We start from the raw sequence: 27,175 nt of genomic DNA, 5'->3' as shown, positions 1-27,175 counted from the left end.
CCTCCCCCCATGCTCTACCCTTCCATTTGGTAGACAACCTCAATGCAATGGCCTGCGGTTCAATTGCTAAGGGAAACAAAAATGGAGACAACAGACACACCTGCCCAGGATCTCAAAGAGTTACACAACTCTATTGAATGCCTTCTCTGCCTCCATTGCAATGATCACCTCTGGTTTGGTCCCTAAGGAGTGCGACAACACAACATTTAACAATCCCCTAATATTGGCCAACAACAAAAACTCTTATCCGCGAGCAATGCTGTGTCCAACAATAATTGACCCTCAACAAATCCAGTCTACCCTCCAAAATCACCCCAGTTAGGCTGGGCTCCAAATGCATTGCCAACAGCTTAGCTAACACCGTAGCATCTTGTTTAACTTCAAAATAGGCCGATATGACGCACATTACATGGGATCCTTGTTCTTCTTCAGGATCAAGGAACTCCATGCCTGCACCGGCATGGCCAACAACTCACCTCGGGGAAACGGAATAATTAATCATATCCAACAGAAGTGGGACCAACTGACCAGCAAACAATTTGTAAAATTCAATGGGAGACCCATCCAACCCAGTGCTTTGCCCGTCTGCATTAACCAAATACAACTCCTGATCTTCTCCAGCCCTATCGGTGTCTCCAAATTCTGCCTCCTCATCTGCTCCACCTCCTAGAAGGTCAATCCATCCAAAAATTGCCTCATTGATTCACCCTCCTCCGGAGGCTCAGACTCCTACAATCCACGGTAGAAAGCCTAAAATACCTCATTAACCTTCTTTCGGGCAGAAATTACACCGTCACCAGAGTCCCTAACTTGCACCATCTCCCAGGAGGTTGCCTGCAGCTTCAGCTGGTGAGCCAACAGCCGACTAGCTTTCTTCCCATACTCATAAAAGGTCCTCCTTGAGCGATGTAGTTGGGTCACTGCCCTACCCGTTGAGAACTCAAAATCCATTTGCAATTTTTTTCTGTCTGCCAATAACTCTGATATTGGGGTGATTGAGTACTGGCAGTCAAACTCAAGATTGGAATCCACCAGTCTCTGTCTCTTCACCGTCCCAAATTTATTCCTACATCTTCCCAGATTTATCCCTACACCCTCCCAGATTTAACCCTACGTGCCTTAAAAGAGACTTACCTCCCCCCCTAACCACCACCTCAGGGCTTCCCAGAGCGTGGACAGCAAAACCACCTCATTCCTGTTGAACTCGACATACTCTGCAATGGCGCAAGATACATGCTCACAAAAACTCTTATCCGTGAGCAACGCTGTGTCCAGTCTCCCTGGAGGTCACAGAGTGGCCTGACTCCAATGTCAGGTCCACAAAATGTGGAGCATGATCCGATATAATGATCGGCGAGTACCCTGCCCCTATACCGCCAAGGGAGATGAGACCTACCCACCACAAAGAAGTCAATCCAGGAGTATATCAGATTGACATGAGAAAAAAAAACCTCCCTGATCCTCTGAAACTTTTCTTATTTTAAAACATTTAAAAAACATATATTTAGAGTACCTAATTAATTTTTTCCAAGTAAGGGGTAATTTAGCAAGGCCAATCTACCTACCTTGCGTATCTTTGGGTTGTGGGAGCAAAACCACGCGAACACGGGGAGAATGTGCAAACTCCACATGGAGAGTGACCCAGAGCAGGGGTCGAACCTGGAACTTCGGCACCGTGAGACAGCAGTGCAAACCACTGCACCACCGTGCTGCCCTATCCCTCTGAAACTTAAACCTCCGCTGGTCTGACACCCAATCCATGAACACCAATAACTCCTTTGCCACCCTTGATGGACTATTTAGGACTCAACCTATCCAATCGTGGATCCAAAACACAATAAAGTTTTCCCCACCCACCCACCAAATAATTAATTGATGTGAATCAAGATTTTGGATAGCCGCCAGCACATTATTAATTAATGCCGTGATATCCCAGTTCGGTGCATGTACATTGTCCAACACCATTGATGTGCCCGCCAACATCTCACTGATGATTACGTACCTCCCACCTGGGTCTACCAATATATTACCCGCAGAAAAAGCCAGCTGTTGCTGGTCAACACCGCAGCACCCCCGCGCCCTATCAAAACCAGAGTGATATACCTGCCTCACCCATCCCTTCTGGAACCTTATTTGATCCTTAATTCTTAAATGGGTCTTCCGTAAATAAAAACCCACATCCGCCTTCAGACTTCTCAAGTGTGCAAACACCTGGGACCTTTTCACTAGGCCATTTCACCTCCTCACATTCCAATGTTTTCACTGATCTGAGGCCTCCTCCCGCATTCATCTCCCCAAATCAGCCATATTCCCTCAATGAGGCTATCCAGCAGTACCTCAGCCTGCGCCAGCTCCAGGCCACTCAAGATGGCATCCACATCCCCCATAAAGCCAGTCCAAAAACAAAGGAATGGTCACTGTCAACAGTCCACCCCTCCGCCCCCCCCCCCGCTCTCTCAACCCCACACCATACTGAAACAACCAACAAAAGAACACAAGCCCCTCCCCCTCCTCAAGTACAAATAAAACAGAACCACAAAGTCTAAGCTCGTTACCATGAAAAAACACAACAAACCACCACCCTATGGTAACAAGCTGCAGACATTTCCCCTTCTCCGCCCCTGTTAACTAGCTATACTGCTAGCAGGGTGGCCACCGCACAGGATAGATATCAAAAATCAACGAAATAGTACATCAATGATCAAACAAACCCCCCCCCCCCCTCAAGCCCCGACCAAATCTTAACACAGATCACTCGGGAAAATCAACACTCAGCCCACCCCCTCCCCCCAAAAGACAACTCAACAGTGCAATATATAAATCTTGGGACCCAGGTCGAATTCCGGACTTGGGTGACTACAGGTGGAGAATTCAGAATGTCCAAATGACCTAATAGCACGTCTTTCGGAACTTGTGGGAGGAAACTGGAGCACGGAAACCCACGCAGACACGGGGAGAACGTGCAGACTCTGCACAGACAGTGACCCAAACCCGGAATCGAACCTAGGACCCTGGAGCTGTGAAGCAACAGTGCTACCCACTGTGTTACCGTGCCGCCCATTAGTAATGAATACCACAGATTCACCCATTTCTGGGTAAAGAAATTTCTCCTCACCTCAGTTTTAAAAGGTTTATCCCTTATCCTTAAACTATGACCTCTAGTTCTGGACACCCCACCATTGAGAACATTCTTTCTGAATCTATCCTGTCTAATTCTGTTGGAATTTTATATGTTTCTCCGAGATCCCCTCTCTTAATATATAATATAAAAGATGTGCAGGTGAGGTGGATCGGCCATATTAAAATTGCCCTTTAATGTTAGGTGGGGTTACGGGTATAGGACAGGGGAATGAGCCTCGGTAGGGTGCTCTTTCGAGGGTCCGTGCAGAATTGATTGGCCGAATAACCTCTTTCTGCACTGCAGAAATTATATTACAAAAATCCTCCAAAAGATACATATACAGATGAACTTAATGAGAAAACAACAAACTTCATAGTTCCCAAACATTTCAGTTCACCCCCAGTCTGTGTTTCTTGACAAACTGATCTGCATCCTCTGGCGCGCTGAAATAATAGTCTCTGTCCTCAAACATTACCTGAAGACGTGCCAGGTACATCTCACCAAGTCTCATGTTGCTCTTGTACAGCACGGACATGGCCTTCTCATCAGCTCTGCCCTAACATCTTGGTATATTCCGATGGCATGGTCCTCCCAAATACAGTCTTGATGGTCCTTTGCCCACCTCAGGAGCACTCCTTAGTTAGATATTGATTAAATCAGACTATGATTGTCTGAGGTGGTTCCCTCGATCTGGGCTTCTGCCTCAGCGATCAATGGGCCTGGTCTTACTCAGGTGGGGTTGGAAAGATCCTTCCCCCACCAACCTTTTGAACATCTTGCACATATAGTCCGTGGAGTTGGAACCCTACTGCAGCCTGATGATCCTCAAGTTCTGACCCCTGGAACGGTTCTCCAGATAGTCAACCTCGTCTTTAGCACTCTCCGCTCCTCAGCTTGCACCACCATCTCTGCCTCCAGAGAGACAATCCGAACACTATGGTCAGACAGCGCCGCCTCCACCTTCTGTAACGTTGCCCCCGTACCACATTCTGCACGTCGATCTTCTCCACCCGAATTAGGGTCAAAGCCCCCGCCATTGCCTTATCCAAATCCTCAGCGACTGCCTGTTGCTGCTTCTTAAACCCATTGGTTAAGCTAACCAACTTCTTAGTCGTCCAAGGGTGGCACGGTGGCAGGCATTGCAGCCTCACGGTGCTGAGGAGCAGGGTTCGATCCTGCCCGGGTCACCGTCCATATGGAGTTTGCACATTCTCCCCGTGTCTGCATGGGTCTCACCCCCACAACCAAAAGATGTGCAGTGTAGGTGGATTGGCCACGCCAAATTGCCCCTTAATTGGAAGAAAAGATTTGGGTACTCTAAATTTAAAAAAAAACTTCTCAATTGGCCACTGAGGGGGTCAAGGACTCCGCAGAAACTGATGCCATGTTTCACCCTGCTGAGGCTCGTAAACGTTCCAGTCGGACGACGAACGCTTGCCTGACTTCTGCTTTGTGCTATTTGTACCGGGCATTAGTCGAACGCAAGGAGGTCTTATTCCATTCAACTGCAGCAATTTTCTCCAGAGAAAATCACCGATAAAATGGGCAGAAAGGGCCAAAAACCAAGTACCTTAGCGGGAGTCACCGTGTGACCGCTCAGCAAATAGCCGCCACCCCAAGTCTTGGTTGACCTTTTTTGGTTTGCACTTCCCTTCTGAATTGCCTACATTCACTTTGGCTCTCATGTGTTCTATGATACACCCCCATTTCCTGCTTCATTTTACTCTTAGCTCTTTTGTCAGCTCTGGTGGGAATGTATCTTTGCTGTGCCATACTATGACCTCTGTTAAGTTGTCCATCGTTCAATTACATTGTTGCTCATCAAGCTTGGATTCCAATTTACCCCTGGGATAGGTCCATTCTCAGGCTGTTGAAACGGACTCTTCTCCAATTCAGTATCCTTACTCTAGATTGCTCAGTCTTTTTCTACAGCTAACCTATTAATTTTGCCCTATTGACGTTTGCTCTACTTAACCCACCTCACTACCCAGAACCAGTACAGCAAAGTCCTGGCTGGGCTGGAAATATATTTCGAAAGTTTTCCGGAATACGCTTCTGAAATTCTTCCCCCTCTATTCTTTACACTATTGCTATCCCAGTCTATATTGAGATAGTTGGAAGTCTTTCTACTATCACTACTTCCTGCACGCATCCGTCTTCAAATGTAGATTTTTACATCTATATCCTTCCCATTAGGTTGGTTGTCCATATAAATACACCCAGTAGTTCAATGGTGCTTCTATTGTTTCTTAATGTTAAGCCAAATAAGATTCTGTGACACCATCAGAGCATCTTCTCTCCAGCACTGCAATATTATTCTTAAATCAATATTTTCACCCACTTCCCCTTTCTTTCCCAACACTTATATCCAGGAATATATTTAGTACCAGTCCTGCCCTTTTAAGAACCATGTCTTGTTTTCTCCATAATTGCATATTCCCATGTGGCTATTTGCATCTGCAGCTCACCATCCTTATTTACAGTGCTACGTGTGTTTACACAAGCACTGCAAATTATCTCACATCTTTCGATCTTCTCTCCTAACTTGTTTGATTGCTGGACTTTATATATTACAAAATTTCAATAGGTTTTGGCTAGTTAGCAGTTAGCCAACAGGTGCTCATCCATTTGAGTGGTGGAGATGAATAAAATTCTGATCTAGTGACTGTGCAAAATTATTTCTGCGTCTGTTTCCAATTACCAAAAAATAGCCACTATTGTACGTGCCCAAGTATTCAGTTCCTCATTTGCCAGTTTCCACATTGTAGCAGAGCAGCAGCTCCACAAATCTGAAGCATGGCAATTACATTCAACAACAATTTGCACCTTTATGGTGGCTGTAATATTGTAAAATGTCCCCAGGCACTTCACTGGAGCATTATCAAACTTTGACCATGAGCTGTGTAAGGAGAAATTAGAACAGATGATCAAAAGATTAGTCAAATTAGTGACATTGCTTGACTGGGGCCCAACAAGGATGATAGGTGAATAGGAATTGATGCAAGTTTGAAAAACGTTAGCAGAGTTTTGGACTAGCTTAAGTTTACAAAGGGTGGAAATTGGGAGCCTGACTAGGAGTGCGCTGGAATAGTCAACTCTAAAGAGGGAAAAGCCATGGATAAGGGATTCAGCAGCCAAGGGTGGGACAGAGTATGTTATAGCAGTCGAGATAGGGAGTCTTTGCAATAGTGCAAACATGTTTGTCTCTGGATCAAACATGGCACCAAGGCTGAATCTAGTCTGATACGGCCTCAGATAGCTGCCAGAGTCTCAATCAAAACGACAAGTCAAGTTGCTTGCTCACTTTCAAAATAAATAATTCATTTAGAATGCAATGATTTGGGACAGCATGGTAGCGCAGTGGTTAGCACTGCTGCCTCATGGCACCGAGGGCCCGGGTTCGAACCCGGCCCCAGGTCACTGTGTGTGTGTGAAGTTTACGCATTCGTCCAGTGTCTGTGTGGGTCTCACCCCCACAACTCAAAGATGTGCAGGGTGGGTGAATTGGCCACCTTAAATTGGAAAAAATGAATTGGGTATTCTAAATTTACTTAAAAAAGAAAGCAATGATTTCAAAAGGAAATTGGATGGGCACTTGGAAGATAGTACATTTTCAGGGCTACATGAATCAACTGGGGAAGTGGGACCGACTGGATTGCTCTGCAGGGAGCCGGCAAGCATTGGAGGGGCCAAATGACCTCCTTCTGTGTCTTAAGTGGCTCCATAACCCCTAACTCTGTTTAAGAACAACTAGCAGAAGGACTCAGGATAAAGTAAACTAAAGAAAAGTGGGTCTCATTTCCAGTTGGAAGACGGTCATTGTTTCATGACACATTGACTTAGCAAGTGGAAGTGCAGTTACAAATGAGACTAATTTGGACAACTTACAAATTGGTCTAGATTGGTAACAAAACCAAGTCTGCTATCAGTACTTGTGCAGGGAAAAGTTGCATTTGTGCCAATTAACTTGTTGAACATAACTTGATAGGCGGCATGGTGGCACAGTGGTTAGGCACTGCTGCCTCTCAGCGTCAGTGACCCGAGTTCAATTGTGGCCTTGGGTGACTGTGTGGAGTTTGCACTTTCTCCCAGTGTCTGCGTGGTTTCCTCCGGGTGCTCCGGTTTCCTCCCACAGTCCAAAGAAGTGTAGGTTAGGTGGATTGGCCATGCTAAATTGCCCCTTAGTGCCCAAAATGTTAGGAGGGGTTACTGGGTTCTGGGAATAGGGTGGAGGTGTGGGCTTGAGTGGGGTGCACTTTCCAAGGACAGGTGCAGGTTCGATGGCCCAAATGGCCTCCTTTTGCACTGTGATTATATAATAGCTCTCTGCAAAATATGCGTAGATACTCACTTTGCAGCTGAAGTAATACAATAGGCAAAGTTTCTAGCAGTTACCTTCAGAAGCATAGATGAAAGAGCACATATTGAACAAGGCTTTCCTGCAAACATTTATTCAAGGTATAGCAAGAAATGCCTGGTAAGATAGCAAGATCACAACTGGATGATAGCAGTACGGAGGTTTAAATGAGCCTCTTCTGTGTATGTTGATTTGTGAAGTAAAGGTCATTACTTTATTCCATTCAGGCCCAACCTATATTGCAATACAGGCAATCAACATGCCCCGTAGCTCATCGCCACTTGCATGACTTCAATGCTTTTACAGAAAATGAGTCTGTCTATTCCTTCCGGTGAAATAAAGTTGATGGATGGAAATCTGAATAAGAATTCAGACTTGCCAAGAACGTTCAGAACTAAGATTCAGATCAAATGCTATGCCACAGCATTTACCTTGGAAACACCAATTTCCCAGGTAGCGAGAGGCGAGGAACATCCCGTCCAACGTTAGGGCCCAAGTGAAGTTTTCTTGACAGCACATCTAAAGGATTGTCAGCAGGCTGAGTGGCCACCTTCACCATCACATTGCTGTTGAAGATGTAAGCAGAGAAGAATACCTGAAAGGCAGAGGGGTGGATACATTACCAAGCCAGACAGTTATATTATCTCAGAATGGTTACAGTGCAGAAGGCCCATGAGATCCTTCCCAGCTCTCTCTAAGAGAGTTTGTCTCACTCCCCTACTCCTGCAAATGTTTCCTCGCAAGTATTTACCTAATTTCCCCTTGAAAATATCAATTGAATTTGCTTCCATCACCTTTTCAGGCAGTGCATTCCAAATTATAACCACTTGCTGAATAAATCTTTGTCACACATGTCACAGTTAGTTCTTCTGTCAATAATCCTAGATAGTTTTTTTTCTGGTTTTAGATCCACCAATGGGAACAGGTTATCTTTAAGTACTCTGTCTAAAACCCTTTATGAGTTTAAGCACTTCCATCAAATCTCCTCCAAATTTCTACGCTCCAAGGTGAACAACCCAGCTTCTCCAATCGATCTTTATCCTGAAATCCAACATCCCTGGAACCATTCTGCACTCTCTCTCCAAGGTTATCACATCTTAAAATGTGGTGCCCAGAATGGACACAATACTCACAGTTTTTGCTGAATTACTGTTTTATAAAGTGTCACGAGATAAGTCCCTTTAATTTTGAAAATAGTACTTAAACTTTCAACTGACTGGATATTTTACAACTTGAAATGAGAAAGGACAAACTTCTTAAAAATGCAAGGTCACCTTCCAAGGTGAAGGTGGAAAACAAATCACCCTCCCGGGGGGGGGGGGGGGGGGGGGGGGGGGGGGGGGGGGGTGAAGAAAGAATCTTTGATTCCAATTTACTGAGGACAGATCCGTTCTCAACCTGTTGAAATTGGTCGTCCTCCAATTAAGTGTTTTTACTTGGATTGCCCCGTTCTTTTCCTAGTTTATTTAAATCATGATACGATGATCAATGCTCCAAAAATGATTCCTTTCGGACACTTGTTCTACTTTACCCACTTCACTTTCAGAACCAAATCCAACAATACCTCCTTCCTTGTTGGGCGGGAAAAGAATGAAAACCTGAACACACTTCAGAAAAATCCTCCCCCCCCCACCATCTCTATTTGGATAACTGAAATCCCCCAACTAAACAATACCCTAACATCTCTTGCACCTTTCTGCAATATCTCTGTAAATTTGCTCCTCTATCATTCCCACCACTTAGTGGCCTGTAGAATACAATACATCCAGCAGCATAACAGCATCGCTATTATAATTCTAATCAAACAGACTGTCCTTGACCTCTCCAGGAGATTCATACTCTCCAGCACTGTAATATTGCTACCAACCCCACTCCTCTTTCCTTCCACATCTTAACAAATTGAATTTAATATCCAACATGAACACATTTGTACCTGCAGCTTTGTGCATTTACACATACTGAGTGAACTCTAAAATTTGCCACATTTACCAAAAATGGCAGAGCAGGCTCGAAGGGCCAAATGGTCTCCTCCTGTTCCTATTTTTATGTTTCTAACTTGCACAGCACAAACTGCCTGCGTTCAGAAATAATTTACTTTTCCAGTTGCCTGATTTATCACCACCAACAAGCTGAAAAATTAACATTTATTTTTTGTTGCTTAGAACATTAATGCAGGAGATTGACTGAACAACCAACAGTGTTACTGTAATTCTTCAGATAGACAATATTGGACTTCAGTTCCAGCTTCAAATAGAAAGCACTTCCCCCTCCAGATGCCATCACTTTCCTCCTTCTGTTGAAAAAGTTTATCAATCACAAATCCATTTAACACTGTGAAGTTTGAACTTACTGTTCTTGTGGATTAATCATTATTAAGCCAATTAAAATGAGACATTCTGCAATGGAGCGTAAGACATGAGAGCTCTAATGAATCATTGTGTCTTCAGTTGATATTGAATAATGATGTAAAATTAGTCAGAATGATGGCTTGCTTTGTCAAGCAGTTGAGTCAACACTTGTCTGCCAGTCTGACCCTGTCATCAACTCAGAAAGTAGAAGGGAAATTAGACAGCTTAATCTGAACTGCAAAATCTATGGGCAAACTATCCAAGAGGCAGTGGAGGACGACAATATTGGTGATTTCAAAAAGAACAGGATCGAGTTCTGGCAACGTGTCTAATGAACAGGAGATATGGAGCAGTAGGCACAACTTATAGAATTCCAAGATGGGCCAAATGGACTACAATGGTATCTACATTGCTAGAAAATGTAGTTGAGAGCTATTTTATCAGCACTGGCCTTTTCAAACTTTTCAAAAACACTTACAGCATAGAAGTTGTAATTTAGGTTTCTATTTTAGGAAATGTAAGTATAATATGTAATGCAGGGCGCCAAGCAGGTACTCAGGGAGCCCGGTGGTGCAGTCCAGTGAAGATCTGGAACCAGTTGAGGAGGCATTTTGAGAGGCAGAGAGTTTAGGTACCTGCAGGTAAGGGACTTTGCGCGGAAGGTTTGGAAAGAGTTCCCTCGGTTGCAGAGGTACACCTTGCTGTAGCGACTGCTGCTTCCAGATGTGAAAGGGGAGGGTAGAATTGGAGATATATACAGGTAGCTGGGAGAGCAGGGAGGTGAGGAGGTGGTGAAGATGAAGGAAAAATGGGAAGTTGAGCTGGGAGGGAGATAAATTCAGGAGTATGGAGTGAGGCACTGCAAAGGGTAAACGTGACCTCCTCCAGCGCAAGAATGAGCCTGATACAGTTCAAGGTCGTACACAGGATACATATGACTTGGGCAACAATGAGTGAGTTCTTCGAGGGGGTGGCAGATGAGTGTGAGGGGTGTGGGCGAGGACCAATAAATCACGTGCATGTGTTCTGGGGCTGTGAAAAGTTGGAGAGATTCTGGGTGGGCATCTTTGTGGCCCTAGCAAGGATAGTGGGGGAGGAGGTGGAGCCAGATCCTTTGATGGCAATATTTGGGGTTTCGGAGAAGCCAAAGCTGATGGAGGGGTGGAAGGCCGATCTTGGAGTGGCGGTCAGCAACGCCACCGGGGGTAGTGGCCTGGCTGGGTGACGTGTATGATTTCCTTCGGGGGGGGGGGGGGGGGGGGGGGGGGGGGGCGGGAAAGAGGAGGTCGTTTGTTGGGCAGCCTGTTTCCAGAATTGTTTGTTTTGTAACTTTTTTTACGTTTGTAATAAAATGCATGTAAAAAAAATAATAGGTAATGCACAGAACTAGAACGTCATTAGATGCAAAGATATAAAAGCAGTCATTCATTGTGCTGTTTGACATCAAACTAGAGAAGTCTCAGGAGAGCCCAGATGGTGAATATATTGCAGTCGTGCTTAGTTGACATCGACGACAACATACGTATAACAATGTCATTATTCAGTGAAGGACTTAAATCAAGACAGAAGGGTACGATACCAAAGAACATTTTGTCCAAACTCAAGATGATGGTTTAGTTACAAAATGGTTACAGCTGTCACTGATCTTCTGAATAGATTTTGGTGTACTTTTGAAGTTGACACTCTGTACCTTGCAACCATGCCCAAAAATTGTTTACAATTGGTGGTTTCAAAGCTATTATTAAATTGGCCAAGAGAAGCTCTCTTAATTACACATCAGATAAATTAACTTTATGGTGTGGTATTAAGCTGCACTGACTCAAAATTAATCTGGGATCCGAGCTTCTTTAATCTTGGAGGAAATCCTCCTCAGGGTTCAAGAGTTCTATTCAGGGACCTCGATGAAAGTCTTGACTATGGATTTCAGCTGAGAACAGCAATCAAGCTGGACACTATTTTTTAAATTGCTAACCAAAGCCTCCCAAGCTTAATATTTACATATTATATCAATGACGTCCAATTATTTGCTGACATGCATTATGAAGTCACTGTTTATTTTCATTCTACACTGAAGATTTTAAACAAACTAATTTCCATGCAAAAGCCCAAAGACACAAAGTTGAGGGAATGTGTTTAGAATTATGTAGTTAATAACAAAGCTGCAAAGAGCAAAGCTGTTTACATGTGCAATAACGTTTAATTGCAACTTACCCAAAATACATCATAAATGAGCAGTCCAGAAAGCAGCAAGCAGGAAACTTTAAGACTTGGCAACCGTACAAAAGCGATCATGGCCACACAGAGCCCCATTGCCAGAGCTGTAATAGAACACAAAAAATACATGGGCAAACTGCAAAGTTTTAACAGTAATTTCTGATTTACTGTGTTAAACATAGAAAAAAAAAATCAGTACATTAGGTGCCCAAAAATATTTATGTATTTAATGTACAATTGATGGAAACTAGTTATATTATTTTCAATGGTTTCCACAGTTGTTTGATTCATTGGAAAGATGGGGACTTTTTGAAAGGTACTTTTTGGAAGCATTCAAAGCCCGTTCCTCTTCTTTATGGGGAGTTCTTTTTCGTAATTTCCATGTAGTGCCAGCAGAGATATTCATTGGAACGAGCAAACCACACAGTTTTAGCCAGATCTGTTGACCATTGCAAGTAGCTTTTATTGTCCAGGCATTATGTTTACATCATCGATTTTGGTGATGCTGGTTGAGAAATAACTGTTGACCAGCATAGCAAAAATAGTCTGCTTACAGAGTACTACCATGGACCCTTTTACATTCACAGAGCAGGAAGTTTGATATTTCAAATGATACCTTGAACAATGTAGCACTCACTCAGAACCGCATTAAAATGTCAATTTAGATTATGTACTCAAGTCCGAGAGAAGGACTGGGGCTCTGTTTTAAACTGAAATTTGGATTGTGCTGATTGATCTCTCATCCCGATCAAGATGAAAAAACAAAAACAAAAATGACACCAAAATAGATTTATATTATTGGACAAAATCAACACTGACCAACATTGATATAGATGAATAGAAGAACAGGGTATTAAAAAATGAAGCGAATACAATGAGTACATGAAATCTTAAAAATAAAGCTGGAAGTGGCAGTGTGCAAGTGATGCATGCAAAGCCACTTAAAAACAAAATAGAATGTTGGAAAAGTTCCAGAGAAGTAGCACTCAGAATAAATAGGCACGATGAAATAAACCTCTAGACAGGCTTTTAAATACATCAATCAGATCATACTTATTAGAGTCTCTTGTACAATTTTGGTCAGTTTGCTGAATGGAAGGATGCAAAGAACGAAGGAATCATTAAAAGTGCTTTGAAGAAAGATTAAAGAAATGAAAGCTTTACGGTGTACAGAAAAAGTTATGGCGGCACCAAATCAAGTCACATTAATAAAGGAAATACTTGAAGCTCAAATATTACTTCAGGATAGCCAAGGATCAAAGGATATAGATTTAAATTACTGTTCTATATTACTGAGCTAAATGTTTCACAGTTCGAGGCACTAATATTCAATTGAAAATGCAGGTGGCAGTGTGCAAGTGATGCTTGCAAAGGCACTTAAAAACCAAATAGAATGTTGGAAAAGTTCAAGAGAATGGAAACTTGCCAAAAACAACCTCTCTCTAAATGTCGGAAAGACCAAGGAACTGATCATCGGCTTCAGGAAGCGCAGCACGACACACCCCCCCCGTCGGCATCAATGGCTCCGAAGTGGAGATGGTCGATAGCTTTAAGTTCCTGGCGGTCACCAGCACCAACAGTCTGTCCTGGTCCACTCACGTTGATGCAAAAGTCAAGAAAGCTCAACAACATCTCTACTTCCTACGGAAGCTACAGAAATTCGGCATGTCTGCATCGACTCTCACAAACTTCTACAAATGTGTGATAGAGAGCATCCAATCCGGCTGCATCACAGCTTGGTATGGCAACTGCTCGGTCCAAGATCGCAAGAAACTACAGAGTGTGGTGAACTCAGCCCAACGCATCACACAAGCTTGCCACCCTCACATTGATTCTGTATACACCTCCCGCTGCCTCAAGAAGGCAGACAGCATTATCAGAGACACCTCCCACCCAGACACTGCCTTCTTCCAGATCCTTCCATCAGGCAGAAGGTACAGAAGTCTGAAGACCCGCACATCCAGACATAGGAACAGCTTCTTCCCACAGCTTCCTGTTTCCTCAACGACTCCCCCTCGGACTGATTTGGTCCCTGAAAGAACACTATTCACGACACCCTATGCTGCTCTTGCTCATGTATTTGCTTTGTTTGTCTCCTTGTTCTGCACTGTAACCAATCACTGTTTGTCAATGTACCATTTGTCAATGTACTCTGTCGATTAATATTTTTGTCTACTATGTACATATTGTGTACGTACCTTCCCTCGGCCGCAGAAAAATACTTTTCACTGTACTTCGATACATGTGTCAATAAATCAAATTTTAAAAAGGTTTTCCGCCTCAAGTTTTGAAAAGATGGAATACACCTATCAGTGTGACCAACCATTTTAAGTGTCAGGCAGACTTGCACATCGATTTTGTGGAATTTCTGGAATTAGACTTTGACAGAATGGAATGTTGCAAATGTTGATAACGTATCATTTTTACAAGACTAATGAACAGCTGTAGTAAACAACGAGGAGGATACAGATAGTCCTCAACTTTAATAATAATATGACATTTGAATTACGACGAACAGCATTTATGACGCTTATAAATTGACAACCTGTTTTCAGTTTGCGACACTGGTTCAGACTTTACCTCTGCTCGGCCATAGGCGAGGGACCGTAGGTCTGGCGGTCACCCTCCTGTCTTTTCCAGCTCCCGGCGGTTGTGCGTGGCGGAAACAGAAGGCGACAGTGTTAGACAGTCCGACGCATGGAGCCCAGGGAGCAGGTAGCTGGTGGCCTCAGTGGCCGGGGCACCTGGCCATGGCGGCTGGTCTGGGTACGGGCATGTGGTGCAGGATGGGGGTTCGTCCATTTTCCTGGTTAGGTTACCCATGTGGGAGACTTGGGTTACTGTCAGGGGAACAGGGCTGCCTACTCACCCTGCCGCCCTGAGGAGGTTGTGCAGTTTTTTGCAGCAGTGCTGGCTTGTCCGGATGGTGCTGCCACAGCGCTCACGGCCTCTGCCAACTGTGCCCAGGCACAGCAAATGGGAGCAGCTGGCAGCCTCCAGGGTCATCCTCCGCTCCTCCAACGCATCCAAGAGGGTCTCCAGCTCAGCATCTGTAACCCTCGGGCCTGCTCTCTTCGCTGCCATCTTGTTGACTGGGACAGTGTGGGACAGTGTGTGTGGGGAGTGAAGTGTGTATATGCGGCTGCAGCTCGTCAGCCTCACGGGTGAGAGTCGTGAAACCGGCGAATTTGCACCGTTTCTCATTCGAATCGATTGTGTTCCACGTGGCGCAGGTGCTAGCTCCTTAGCAGTAGCGAAATCAGTCCAGGTGTGGCGCCAGTTTTTCTGTTGTGAAGGTCCATGAATTCTGCGTTGGCGCTATCAGTTAGTCTCAGAAACGGAGAATCCCGCCCAATGTTCCGGTGGGGAAATTGGTTCCAATTTACGACACGGTTTCCAGGAACCACTTATCTTCTAAGTCGATCTCAAGAGGCCAGAGACAAACTGGTCAAATGGGCAGAAAATGCAGGGAAATATGAAGTGATGCATTTTGGAAGAAAGAACGAGAGGAAATACAAGTTAAATGATACAATGGGTGTGCAGGAGCAGAGACCTGGGGTTATACGTGCACAAATCTTCGAAGGTTGCTGGAGAAGTAGAGAAAGCTTTATAAATTGAGGCACGGAGAACAAAAGCAAGCAAGTGTGATTGGGCCTCTCATCTGGAATATTCTGGGCACTACACTTTAGGAAAAGGTGTCCAGGCCTTCAAGGGGGTGTAGAGGAGATTTACTGGAATGAGTACTAAAGTTCCTCATCCCTTCTAGGTGGAGATACATGAGAAACTGCTGGGAGATTAATTAGGTGTTCAAAATTATGAGGAGTTTTGATACGTACATAGAGAGAACCATTGTCACTAGAAGGCAAGCCAGCAACCAGAGGACATGGGGGAGTAAAGGGAGTTATTTTATGCAGTGGAGTTCTTTTATGTAGTGAGTTATGCTCTGGAACGTGCAACCTGATAAGGTGGTCGAACTGTAACTTTCAGAAGAGAATTGGATAAATAATTGAAAAAGAGCAAGGGAGTGAGACTAATTGGGTAAGTTCTTTCAATGTGTCGGCAGATACACTGGGCTGGATGGTCTTCTTTTGTGCTGTATAATTCTAATGACGAAGATCCATATACTTTAATTTGTTCATCGAGGAATGTTACATGAATTACTCGTGGAATCATTTTTGCACATTTCAAATAGGAAAAATCTACATAGTTGCAAATAGTAATTATAATGTTATGCCCACTCATTTTCAGAAAATTATATGGGTCACATTCAAGAAAAAGGCGTGCAGAGCAACAGTAATCACTTTTTAAAATGGAAGTATCATGTTAATTCAAATTTCTAACCATTTCATAAGATAATGCATCAAAACATTTTTTTCTCCATATTCCCTTCAGTAAATAAGATAATCTCATTTCCTAACTCAAAACAGAAAGGTCATTAACACAACACAAGTGCCAGTCTGGTTTGCCATTAGAGTTCTCGCTTTCCAAATAGCTGCACGATCCGTCCTTGGAGCATCGCCCATCAAAACAACAATTTTGCACTACTTTCTTCCTCTTCTGAGAACACCAATTCATACCGACAGTGGCAGTAGCATTACACTCTCTCACCAAATGACCATTCTTGTGCGAGTCCAGGAAGAACCATTCAACCAAGAAGGTCATTGCACCTAGAACATGACCCTGTTCTCTCCAAATAAGTCTACTTTCCAGCACCTGTCAATGGATGGTGTTGAAGAGTAGAATTTTGGTTGACTTTTCCCCTTAGCCCTGATTCATTGAGACCAACTGTCGAAATCCAACTGCTACCCCAACAGAGATAAAGCTAACTTAACTTACTGAAGAGTATTCTGGCCCCGCTGGTGACAACACATTTATCAATCAGAACAACAACAGTTGTAGCTGGGGGAATATATCTATTTTAACTTCGACAGATTATTTACACAGTATGTATATTTTAGCTTCCACACTTGGTGCAATCACATTCTTTAATCTATTTTATTCCTCAACCTTCCTTAGGCCAGTGTCTCCTATCTCTATTCTGTCACGTGCTAATGATTACATTTCTTCCTTCTGAAGTACTTCGCCCACCCCAATGCCAGTAAGGCATTAATCACTGCCTCCTTACGAGCAGCAATGCCAGCTACCTCAGCTTCCAACCTCACTGACCTTTACATCTAGCACACTCACTGGACGCAATCCATACTAACCTACTTCCCATTCCACTCACCTCATCCAGTCTACGACCTTAGATTCTACTAGAGGATCAATTACTGTCCCTCTGCATTTAACTCCAAGGTGTTAATTTACTCTTTAAAAAGGCCCTGGTCGTTGAGGCATTGATTGAAATTTGGCTCACCAGTGACAACACCTTTGATTTGATATATTGTCACGTGTAGCAAGGTACAGTGAAAAATATTGTTCTGCACACAGTCCAGGCAGATTGTTCCATATATGAAAAACATAGGACATACGATAAATACACAATGTAAACATACAGACATAGACATCAGAGGACGCATACAGGGTGTAGTGCTACTCAGTAGAGAAGATGCGTGGAGAGATCAGTTTAGTCCATAAGAGGGTCATTCAAGAGTCTGGTAACAGCGGGGAAGAAGCTGTTTTTGAATCTGTTAGTACATGTTCTCAGAATTTTAAGTCTCCTGATGATGGAAGAGGTTGGAAGAGAGAATAACCAAGGTAGCAGGAGATGTAAACAGAGTCTATGGATAGGACGCAGGTTCGAGTGATGGACTGGGCTGTGTTCACAAGCTCTCTAGTTTCTTACGGTCTTGGGCCAAGCAGTTGCCATACCAAGCTGTGATGCAGCCAGATGGAATGCTTTCTATGGTGCATCTATAAAATTGGTAAGAGTCAATGTGGACATGCAAATTTCCTTAGTTTCCGGAAGTATAGGTGTTGTTATGCTTTCTTGGTCATAGAGTCGCCTTGGTGGATCAGGACAGATTGTTCACGATGTGCACACCTAGGAATTTGAAGCAGTCAACCATCTCTGCCTTGGCACCATTGATACACACGGCGCGGGGGGGGGGGGGGGGGGGGGGGGGCCCTTTAGCCCCATTTCCACTTGCTCTGAAAGCATTCCTTCTTTCATTCCTCAACTTCTGCATGGACTCCTAATCCTCGGTAATTTTAATCTCTATTTCAGTTTCACTTGCTCTTTTCTCAGAGTTCACTGCCTTTCCCTCTACTATAAGCATCCCAACTCTGTATATTAACTCTCCTACCCATTTCACAGCTCACTAGAAGCTAGTCAACCCTTGCAGTCACACTCCTCCCACTGTCTCCATCAGTAGTAAGAACATCGTCAACAATTTTGTACTTTCACATTCTTACCCAAAGTAAGTTGTTTCCATTTGTCCCTTGAATAAAACTCTTCCCCAAGTCATTTACAATACACTTTCAGACCCCCAATTGCAATATTGTTGTTGAATTGGGTTAATGGAGCCAACACAATTACACAATAATTCAGAAAAAAATACTGTCAATTGGAAATTACACAGAAAATTCTGGAAATATTGAGAATATCTGACAGCATCTGGGGGAGGGAAAAACAGTTAATGTTTCAGGTCAATGAACTTTCATCAGGATCCAGAACTGGTGCTACTGGAATTGATGTTTCCAGTATTTTCTGTGTTTATTACACATGAATTTAGGCCAACTGAATAAAATTCTCTTCTCCAAGTGGATGAAAACGATGCAGCTCCTTCCAACAGCAACACCACTATTGTTATGGAAGTCGAACCAGATCTTTTGCAACCGAGATAAGCTTTGAACCACATAATCCCTTCATCTTCAAGACGGCCTACATTTACCTCCAACGCATACCCCTCCATGCCTTTGCCATCTCCAGTTTTGAATTTTCCAATGCTCTCCTCAGCATCACCATATTCTACTCTACATAAACTTTCAGCCAAAGTCCAAACTCAGGCCAATTTCATTCATTCAGCATCCTTGTGCTCACTGATCTACATTGATACCCAATTAAGCAATGTCTTTATTTTAAAATTTTCATTCTCATCTTCAAATCTTTCCATCATCTCAACCCTCCCTATTTCTCTAACCTTCCATTTTACAGCAAATAATTAGGAAAGCAAATCGGACGTTGGTCTTAATTGCAAGAGGGTTGGAGTATAAAAGGAAAATCCTGTGACAACCGTACAGGGTATTGGTGAGACTGCAATTACAGCACTGCATACAGCTTTGGTTTCCTTCCTTAAGAGGGATATACTCGCATTGGAAGCAGTTCAGAAGGTTCACTCGGCTGATTTGTAGGATGAAAGAATTATCTACCGAGGAAAGGTTGGGAAAGTCCTACAAGCTATACAAACTGCCCCAGTTCACACTAAAATGGAGTGTCTATTTGTCACAGAGCTGCATGTTACACTTTCTCTAGAAAATCAACTCATTTTGATTTGTATGGTCTTAGTTTAAGGCTACCTGAGGCATATAATCATGGGGTTTAAAATAATGAGGGAATCTTAATGAAACATATAGGATTATGAGGGGGCTTGGTTGTGTAGATGCTGAAGGATAATTCCCCTCATGGGGTAATCTAGAACTGCGGGGAGGGGTAGTTTAAAATAAGCGGTCTCCTATTTGAAGGCTGAAATGAGAAGAAATGGCTTCTCTGAATGGGTTGTTAGTTTATCCAAAGTCTCCACTGCTTACTGGGGAAGAGTCATAGAATGCAGAAGGAGGCCATTCGGCCCATCATGTCTACACCGACCCTTTGAAAGAGCACCCTACCTTGGCCCACGCCCCGACCCTATCCCTGCAACCCAGTAACCACACCTAACCTTTTAACACACTAAGGGGCAATTTAGCATGGCCAATCCACCAAACCTGCACATCTTTGGACTGTGGGAGGAAATGGGAGCACCCGGAGGATACTCACGCAGACACGCGGAGAAAGTGCAAACTCTACACTGATAGGCACCAGGGATCAGAATAAACCCGGGTCACTGGCAGTGAGGCAGCAGTGCTAACCACTGTGCCACCTTGCCGCCCCAGTCAATGAATATATTCGCGGCTGCATTAGATAGATTTTTGAGATCTACACGGAAGTCAAGGGTAATGGGAGGGGCAGTTCAGGCCAGAATCAGATCAATCACGATCTTATTGACGGAGCAGGCTTGATGACCTGAATGACCTACAGCTGCTTCTATTTCTATTGATCCTATTCCTGCAACCCTTCAATATCTCTATATCGATCCAATTCTGGACTCTTGAGCAGCTTTGCCCATCACTGGCAGTTATGCTTTCAGCTGCCCTGGCCCAACGCTCTGGAATTACTCTTCTAAACCTCTCTGCCTGCTTCTCTTTCACTTTAAGATCGCCTTAAAATCTATTCTTTGATCAAACTTTTGATCACCTGTCTTAATAGCACCCTTTGTGGTTCGCTGTCAAATTTTGTTTGATAACATTTCAACCAAATGGCTCGGTATTTAATGTTAAAGGTGTTATAAAATGCAAGCTGTTGATACAAGTATAATTAAGGCATACGGAACTTCAGCTTTTATAGGGAGGGAAGAATTCAATAAGTTTGCTGACATTATTAAAAATACAGGTATGTTTGTAAAGGTTGGCTAAGAAAGCCTAATCTCTGTAATTACATTTCCTGAGCTCAATTGACTGGATAATATTCAATAGAAATTTGCTTCAGGTTTTCAGTACAAGAATATAAGACACAAAATGTAACATATCCCAGAAATAAAAACATCAGAATGAAGAAGTTCTCAGTAACTTTTAAGAAAATAAATTGAATGCTTCATTTATTAATATAGCTTGTTACCTTTTTTTAAAGAAATTAGTAGTCCTATAATCTCAGAATGGAGGGAAAAATAATTTGAACTGCATATCAGGTTTGAAGTTTCCTCGTCAATGAAGATTTAACAATCATGCTCTACATGCTGTTCAAACTGCCCAGTTCACACCAAAATGGAGTGCCTATTTGTCACGAAGTGCTGCAATTACATTTTCTCTTGAAAATTAACTATTTTGATTTGAGGGGCAGCACAGTGGCACACTGGTTAGCACTGCTGCCTCACAGATTGAGGAACCGGTTTCGATCGCGGCCCTAGACCATTGTCTGCGTAGAGTTTGCACATTCTCCCCGAGTCTGCGTGGGTCTCATCCCCACAAACCCAAACATCTGCAGGGTAGGTAGATTGGCTACACTAAATTGCCCCTTACTTGGGAAAAATATGAATTGGGTACTCGAAATTAAAAAAAAAAGAAAAACTTATTTTGATTTGTATGGTCCTAGTTTAAGGCTACCTACAAATACCAGCTCCAAACGTCACCATGACATAAAAATCTGAGCAAAAAAAAAAATCTATAATGGCTTGTCGTGGCCTTCAAGCAGCTTTTCAGTTTTCATGTAATGGTACGAATGGTACAAACTGGACTGGACAGAGCGGTGCAATAAACTGGAGGTAATTTCTCACCTTCGCCTGAGGAGTGAACCTGGGGTCAGCAGTTGCTTTGACCTCAACATACTTTTAAAAATCTTCCAAAATTTACCTGGGAAAGAGAAAACCTTCTCACCTGACCCCTTAAAAAATTACATCTCACTAGCTGGGAGTATTAACACAGAACACTCTTGTCAGAGTTCAGGTCAGGCAGCATAAATCCTGTACAGTCCACTCTGGTGTCAGTGCCAAATCTTTTTTAAGTCTTCCTTCTCAACATCAGTAGATACCAAAATAATTTGTCCACATCAAGATGTACATATTCTTGAATAACCCAAATATAACAAATTGGATATTGTTCAGTATCTGTCGAAATGGCTACCAATTTGACATTGTAAATACCTCTGCATGGAACTCTCCCAAAAAGCTCAAGGTCATTTTTGCTCAGAATAAAGATTCTGTCAAAGTACCTCAATCTGTGGCAACTACCAATTTTCAAAATATACGTTCATGCAATACTGCACATTAATACTGCACATTAATACCCCCCCCCCAGATTCCCATTGACTCCAGTTTAGTTAGGGCTCCTTGATGCCATGCTTGGCCAAATGCAGCCTGGATGTCAAGGGGAGTCACTCTGGCATTCAGCTCTTTTGTCCATGTTTGAACTCAACTGCAATGAGGTCAGGAGCCAAGTGATCCTGGTGGAACCCAAAATGAGTGTTCGTGAGCAGGTTATTGGTGAATAAATGCCGCTTGATAGCACTGTTGATGACTCCTTCCATCACTTTGCTGATGGAGAGGCGATAATTGGCTGGGTTAGATTTGTCATGTTTCTTGTGTACAGGACACACCTGGACAACTTTCCACATTGCCGGGTAGATGCCAGTGTTGTAGCTGTACTGGAACAGCTTGGCTAGGGGTGCTGCAAGCTCTGGAGCACAAGTCTTCGGTACTATTGCTGGGATATTGTCAGGCCCAATAGCGTTTGCAATATCCAGAGCCGTCAACCGTTTCTTGATATCGCGTGGAGTGATTCGTATTGGCTGAAGATGCGGTGGACCTCTGAAACAGACCGAGATGGATCATCCACTCAGCACTTCTGGCTGAAGATTGTTGCAAATGTCTCAACCTTGTCTTTTGTACATACGTGCTGGGCTCCTCCATCATTGAGGATGGGGATACTTGTGGAACTCCTCCTCCAGTGAGTTGTTTAATTGTCCACCACCATTCATGGCTGGATGTGGCAGGATGGCAGAGCTTAAATCTGATGCATTTGTTGTGGAATCGCTTAGCTGTCTATTGCTTGCTGATTATGCTGTTTGACACTCAAGTAGTCCGGTGTTGTAGCTTCACCCGGTCGATACCTCATTTTCCGGTATGCCTGATATTGCTCCTGGCATGCTCTCCTGCACTCTTCATTGAACCAGGGTTGATCCCCTGGCTTGGTGATAATGGTAGAGTGGGGGGTATGCCGGGCCATGAGGTTGCAGATTGCGGTCGAATACAATTCTTCTGCTGCTGATGGCCCAAACGCCTCATGGATGCCCAGTCTGGAGTTGCTAGATCTGTTCGAAACAGAAATTCCAGCATTCTAGCTAGCCAGGGGGAACGAGCTAAGGTATCTACAGCTCAAAAACTTCCTATGAAAGGAGACAAGGACGTACCCACAACCGCCCCGACAGACACTACTGGAAGAACTACTGGACGCAAGCATACTAGACAAAGGAAACTGTAGTGACATGTATGACCGACTGATAGAAAGGGCCGACACCGTACTGGACGCAACAAGAAAGAAATGGGAGGAGGACCTGGGGATTGAAATCAGGTGGGGACTCTGGAGCGAAGCACTGCATAGGGTCAACTCCACCTCCACGTGCGCAAGGCTCAGCCTGACACAGCTAAACGTGGTACATAGAGCCCACTTAACAAGAACCCGTATGAGTAGGTTCTTCCCGGAGGTGGAGGATAGATGTGAACGGTGCCAAGGAGGCCCGGCCAACCACGCCCACATGTTCTGGTCTTGTCCCAGACTTGCAAGGTACTGGACAGCCTTCTTCGAGGCAATGTCCAAAGTGGTGGGGATGAGGGTGGAGCCAAGCTCAAAAGTGGTGGTCTTCGGGGTTTCGGACCAGCCAGTTCTATTCCTGGGGAGGAGGGTGGACGCCTTTGCCTTTGCCTCCCTGATCGCCCGCCGTAGAATCCTGTTCGGCTGGCGGTCAGCAGCACCACCCAAAGCTGCAGACTGGCTGTCAGACCTCTCCCTCCAGGGGGAGGGGGGGGGGGGGGGGGGGGGCAGGGAAATGAGAGCCGGAAGGAAGGCACGGGATACAATAACGAATATGGCATCGGCAGGAGTAGGGAACGAGGAGAATGAAGACGAGAGACGGGAGGAACGGCAGAAGCGGAGGTGAGCGCGAGACGGAGATCCGTCCGGGAGAAGCAAGCGACAACACCACCAAACCCATTCGAGTATTGCCCATTGTAATTGTCGCTCCAGCACCCAAATGTATATTTACCTCTCCGGTCTCTCCTCCAGTTGCCTATATATGTGTTGTAAATAATTTTGCCAGTTGTACAGAGTTGCTGCTGTTGAGCTGGTGCACAATACCCTACCAGTTATCCTATTTTATTTTTTATTGTATTTTTTTTTTTAATACTATTTTCTTTTCTTTGGTATGTTTGGGTGTGCCCTTCTCTTCTATATATGTGTGTATGTATATGTTTCTTATCCGGTGTACATAACGGTAAATATACTTTGTTCAAAAACCCCCAAAAAAAATTTATTAAAAAAAAGATCTGTTCAAAGTCTATCCCATTTAGCTCGGTGGTTGTGCCGCACAACATGATGGAGGGTATGCTCAATTTGAAGATGGGACTTTGTCTCCAAAAGGACTGTGCGATGGTCACTTCTACCGATACTGTCATGGACATGCAGCAGGCAGATTGGTGAGGATGAGGTCCCTCTTGTTGATTCCCTCAGGGCTGGGGATGTCCTTGTCATTTCTGGTGTCTGTGGTCCGCCCGGTTTCATTCCTTTCTTGTGGTTTTGCATGTTAATGCAACAGGGCAGGCGGTGGTGGTGTACTGATATTATCATTGGACCAGTGACGCAGGACCTGGGTTTGAATCCCACCACAATAGATGATAAAATAAATAAGTCTAATGATGATCATGAAATCATGGTTGATTGTTGTAAAAACCCATCTGGTTCACTTTCGGGGAGGAAATCCGCCCTCCTAATCTGGTCTGGCCTATACTTGACTCCAGATTCACAGCAATGTTGTTGACTCTGAAATGGCTTGGCAAACAAATAAAAACAAACTTGGTCTTGCCAAATGTAAGAAAGTATTTACCCATTTATGCTGCTGTCATATATCAAAAAAATTCCTCATAAACCTTTAAAGATGACAAAGATCACATAATTTATCTTACCCGTAAGAAAGCAGGTGTATGCATTTACCATAAGTCAGTGTGATGATGAACACATCACTAAAAATGGTACCACCAATAAATCCAAGAGAAGATCAGTCAGCTTTACACAGTGGCGTTGGCAGAAAATGTTGCGGTCAACCTTGTCAAATACTGCAAGCAAGGCTTCAGAAGACAAAGACTGATAGTGTACCTTTGTCATACTTCCCCATCATAATGCAGCTGGATAGGATTTTAGGTTGAGGATGTATTTGTCATCTGTAACCGTTATTAACCTGGAACAAAGCTGGCCAGAACTGTTTTTAATAACGCAGCCTTTTAAAAATAAATTACAATGGCCTATAAGGATTGGTTTGGATGTTTTTATTGCCACGTGTACCGAGGTACAGTGAAAAGTATTTTTCTTCATGCAGCTGTAACAGATCCTTTAGTACATAAAAGGAAATATGTAATGGGGAACACAAGGTATACAATGTAAATATAGACACTGGCATCAGGTGAAGCATACAGATGTGTAGTATAGTTGCACATTCGCCACACTGTATAAAGCTGACTGATCTTCTCTTGGGTTTATTGGTGGTGCTTGTTTTAGCATGCCATCTGTGACTTGATAAGACCTGTTTTGATACTGTGGCAGGGCCGGAAGCCTGATTGGAGGCGTTGAAAGATAGAGTTCTGGGAGAGATGGACATGCATTTGGGAGGCGGCAATACATTCCAGAACTTCCGAGAAGAAAGGGAAGCTGAAAGTGGGTGGTGGTTTGCAAGTATAGTGGGCTTGTTTTTTGAGAGAGGGGTGATGAGGCACGGACTAGCTGACAGATGTGTTCGCGGACATCTTCAACCTCTCCCTACTCTGTTCTGAGGTCCACACCTGCTTCTCTGTTGATTATTCTCTTTGTCTACTATGTCCATCATCATACCAGTGCCAAACAAGAACCAAAGAAGCCCAACAATGTCTCTACTTCCTACGGAAGCTAAAGAAATTTGGCATATCTGTATCGACTCTCACAAACTTCTATAGATGTGCAATAGAGAGCATCCTATCCGGCTGCATCACAGCCTGGTATGGCAACTGCTCGGTCCAGGATCGCAAGAAACTGCAGAGTGTGGTGAACTCAGCCCAGCGCGTCACACAAGCTTGCCACCCCCACATTGATTCGGTCTACACCTCCCGCTGCCTCAGGAAGGCAGACAGCGTTATCAGAGACCCCACCCACCCAGGCATTGCCTTCTTCCAGATCCTTCCATCAGGCAGAAGGTACAGACGTCTGAAGACCCGCACATCCAGACACAGGAACAGCTTCTTCCTCACAGCTCCAGGACTCAACGACTCCCCCCTCGGACTGATCTGTTACCTGTAAGAACACTATTCACGACACTCTATGCTGCTCTTGCTCATGTATTTGCTTTGTTTGGCCCCTTGTTCCACACTGTAACCAATCACTGATTGTAGATGTACCATTGTCAATGTTCTCTGTTGATTATTCTCTTTGTCCACTATATACGTACTGTGTACGTTCCCTCGGCCGCAGAAAAATACTTTTCACTGTACTTCAGTTCATGTGACAATAAATCAAATCAATCAATCAATGATGGCAGATTTGAAAGAAAGGTGGACAGTATTTGAAGAGAGGGGAAATTGCAATCAGGAAGAGAAATTGACTAGTCAGAAGTTTAGTATTGAGGGAGCAGATAGGGATGTAGGAGGAAAAGCAAAGAAAAATTAGTTCAGGGATGGGGGAAACTTTAGTGGAGGTTTGCCAAACAGGCTCGGGAGAGGAGGAAAGTAGCAGAAGTAGCTGATGATTGTACAATATCCAACACCATTTGCAACTTCTCAGATACAGAATCTGCTTGTGTGCATATGCAGCAAATTCTGGACAACATTCAGGCGTAGGCTGACGAGTTACAAGTAACATCTGTGCAACGCAACCACAGGCAATGATTATCTCCAACAAGAGAGAATACAATCATCTCACAACGCCGGAGACCCAGGTTTGATCCTGGCCCCGGATCACTGTCATTGTGGAATTTGCACATTCTCCCCGTGCCTGCATGGGTCTCACCACCACAACCCAAAAGATATGCAGGGTAGGTGGATTGGCCATGCTAAATTGCCCCTTAATTGGAAAAATTAAAAAAATACATTAAAAAATGAATGCAGCCCCTGCAACACTAAGAAGCTCAACACCATCCAGGACAAGGCATGATAGGCACACCTTCCATCATTATCAACATCCGTTCTCACCTTCACTGATGCGCAGTGGTAA

General features: G+C 43.9%; 1 protein-coding gene across 4 annotated transcripts in view; it reads right to left on the bottom strand.

Annotated features, from left to right (window-relative positions):
- The window catches only part of sppl3 (signal peptide peptidase 3), a 247,765-nt gene that overhangs the window by 21,215 nt on the left and 199,375 nt on the right, over positions 1-27,175 (bottom strand). For all 4 annotated transcript variants that reach the window (XM_072497308.1, XM_072497328.1, XM_072497323.1 and 1 more), the window contains 2 exons: positions 12,038-12,144; positions 7,910-8,073 (listed from right to left, as the gene is read on the bottom strand). In XM_072497308.1, the coding sequence (XP_072353409.1) occupies positions 7,910-8,073; positions 12,038-12,144 (271 nt within the window). The remainder of the gene's footprint in view (positions 1-7,909; positions 8,074-12,037; positions 12,145-27,175) is intronic.

This window comes from Scyliorhinus torazame, chromosome 1 (genome assembly GCF_047496885.1).
Source record: "Scyliorhinus torazame isolate Kashiwa2021f chromosome 1, sScyTor2.1, whole genome shotgun sequence".
NCBI classification, from domain to species: Eukaryota; Metazoa; Chordata; class Chondrichthyes; order Carcharhiniformes; family Scyliorhinidae; genus Scyliorhinus; species Scyliorhinus torazame.
This window is presented reverse-complemented; position numbering and strand designations above follow the sequence as displayed.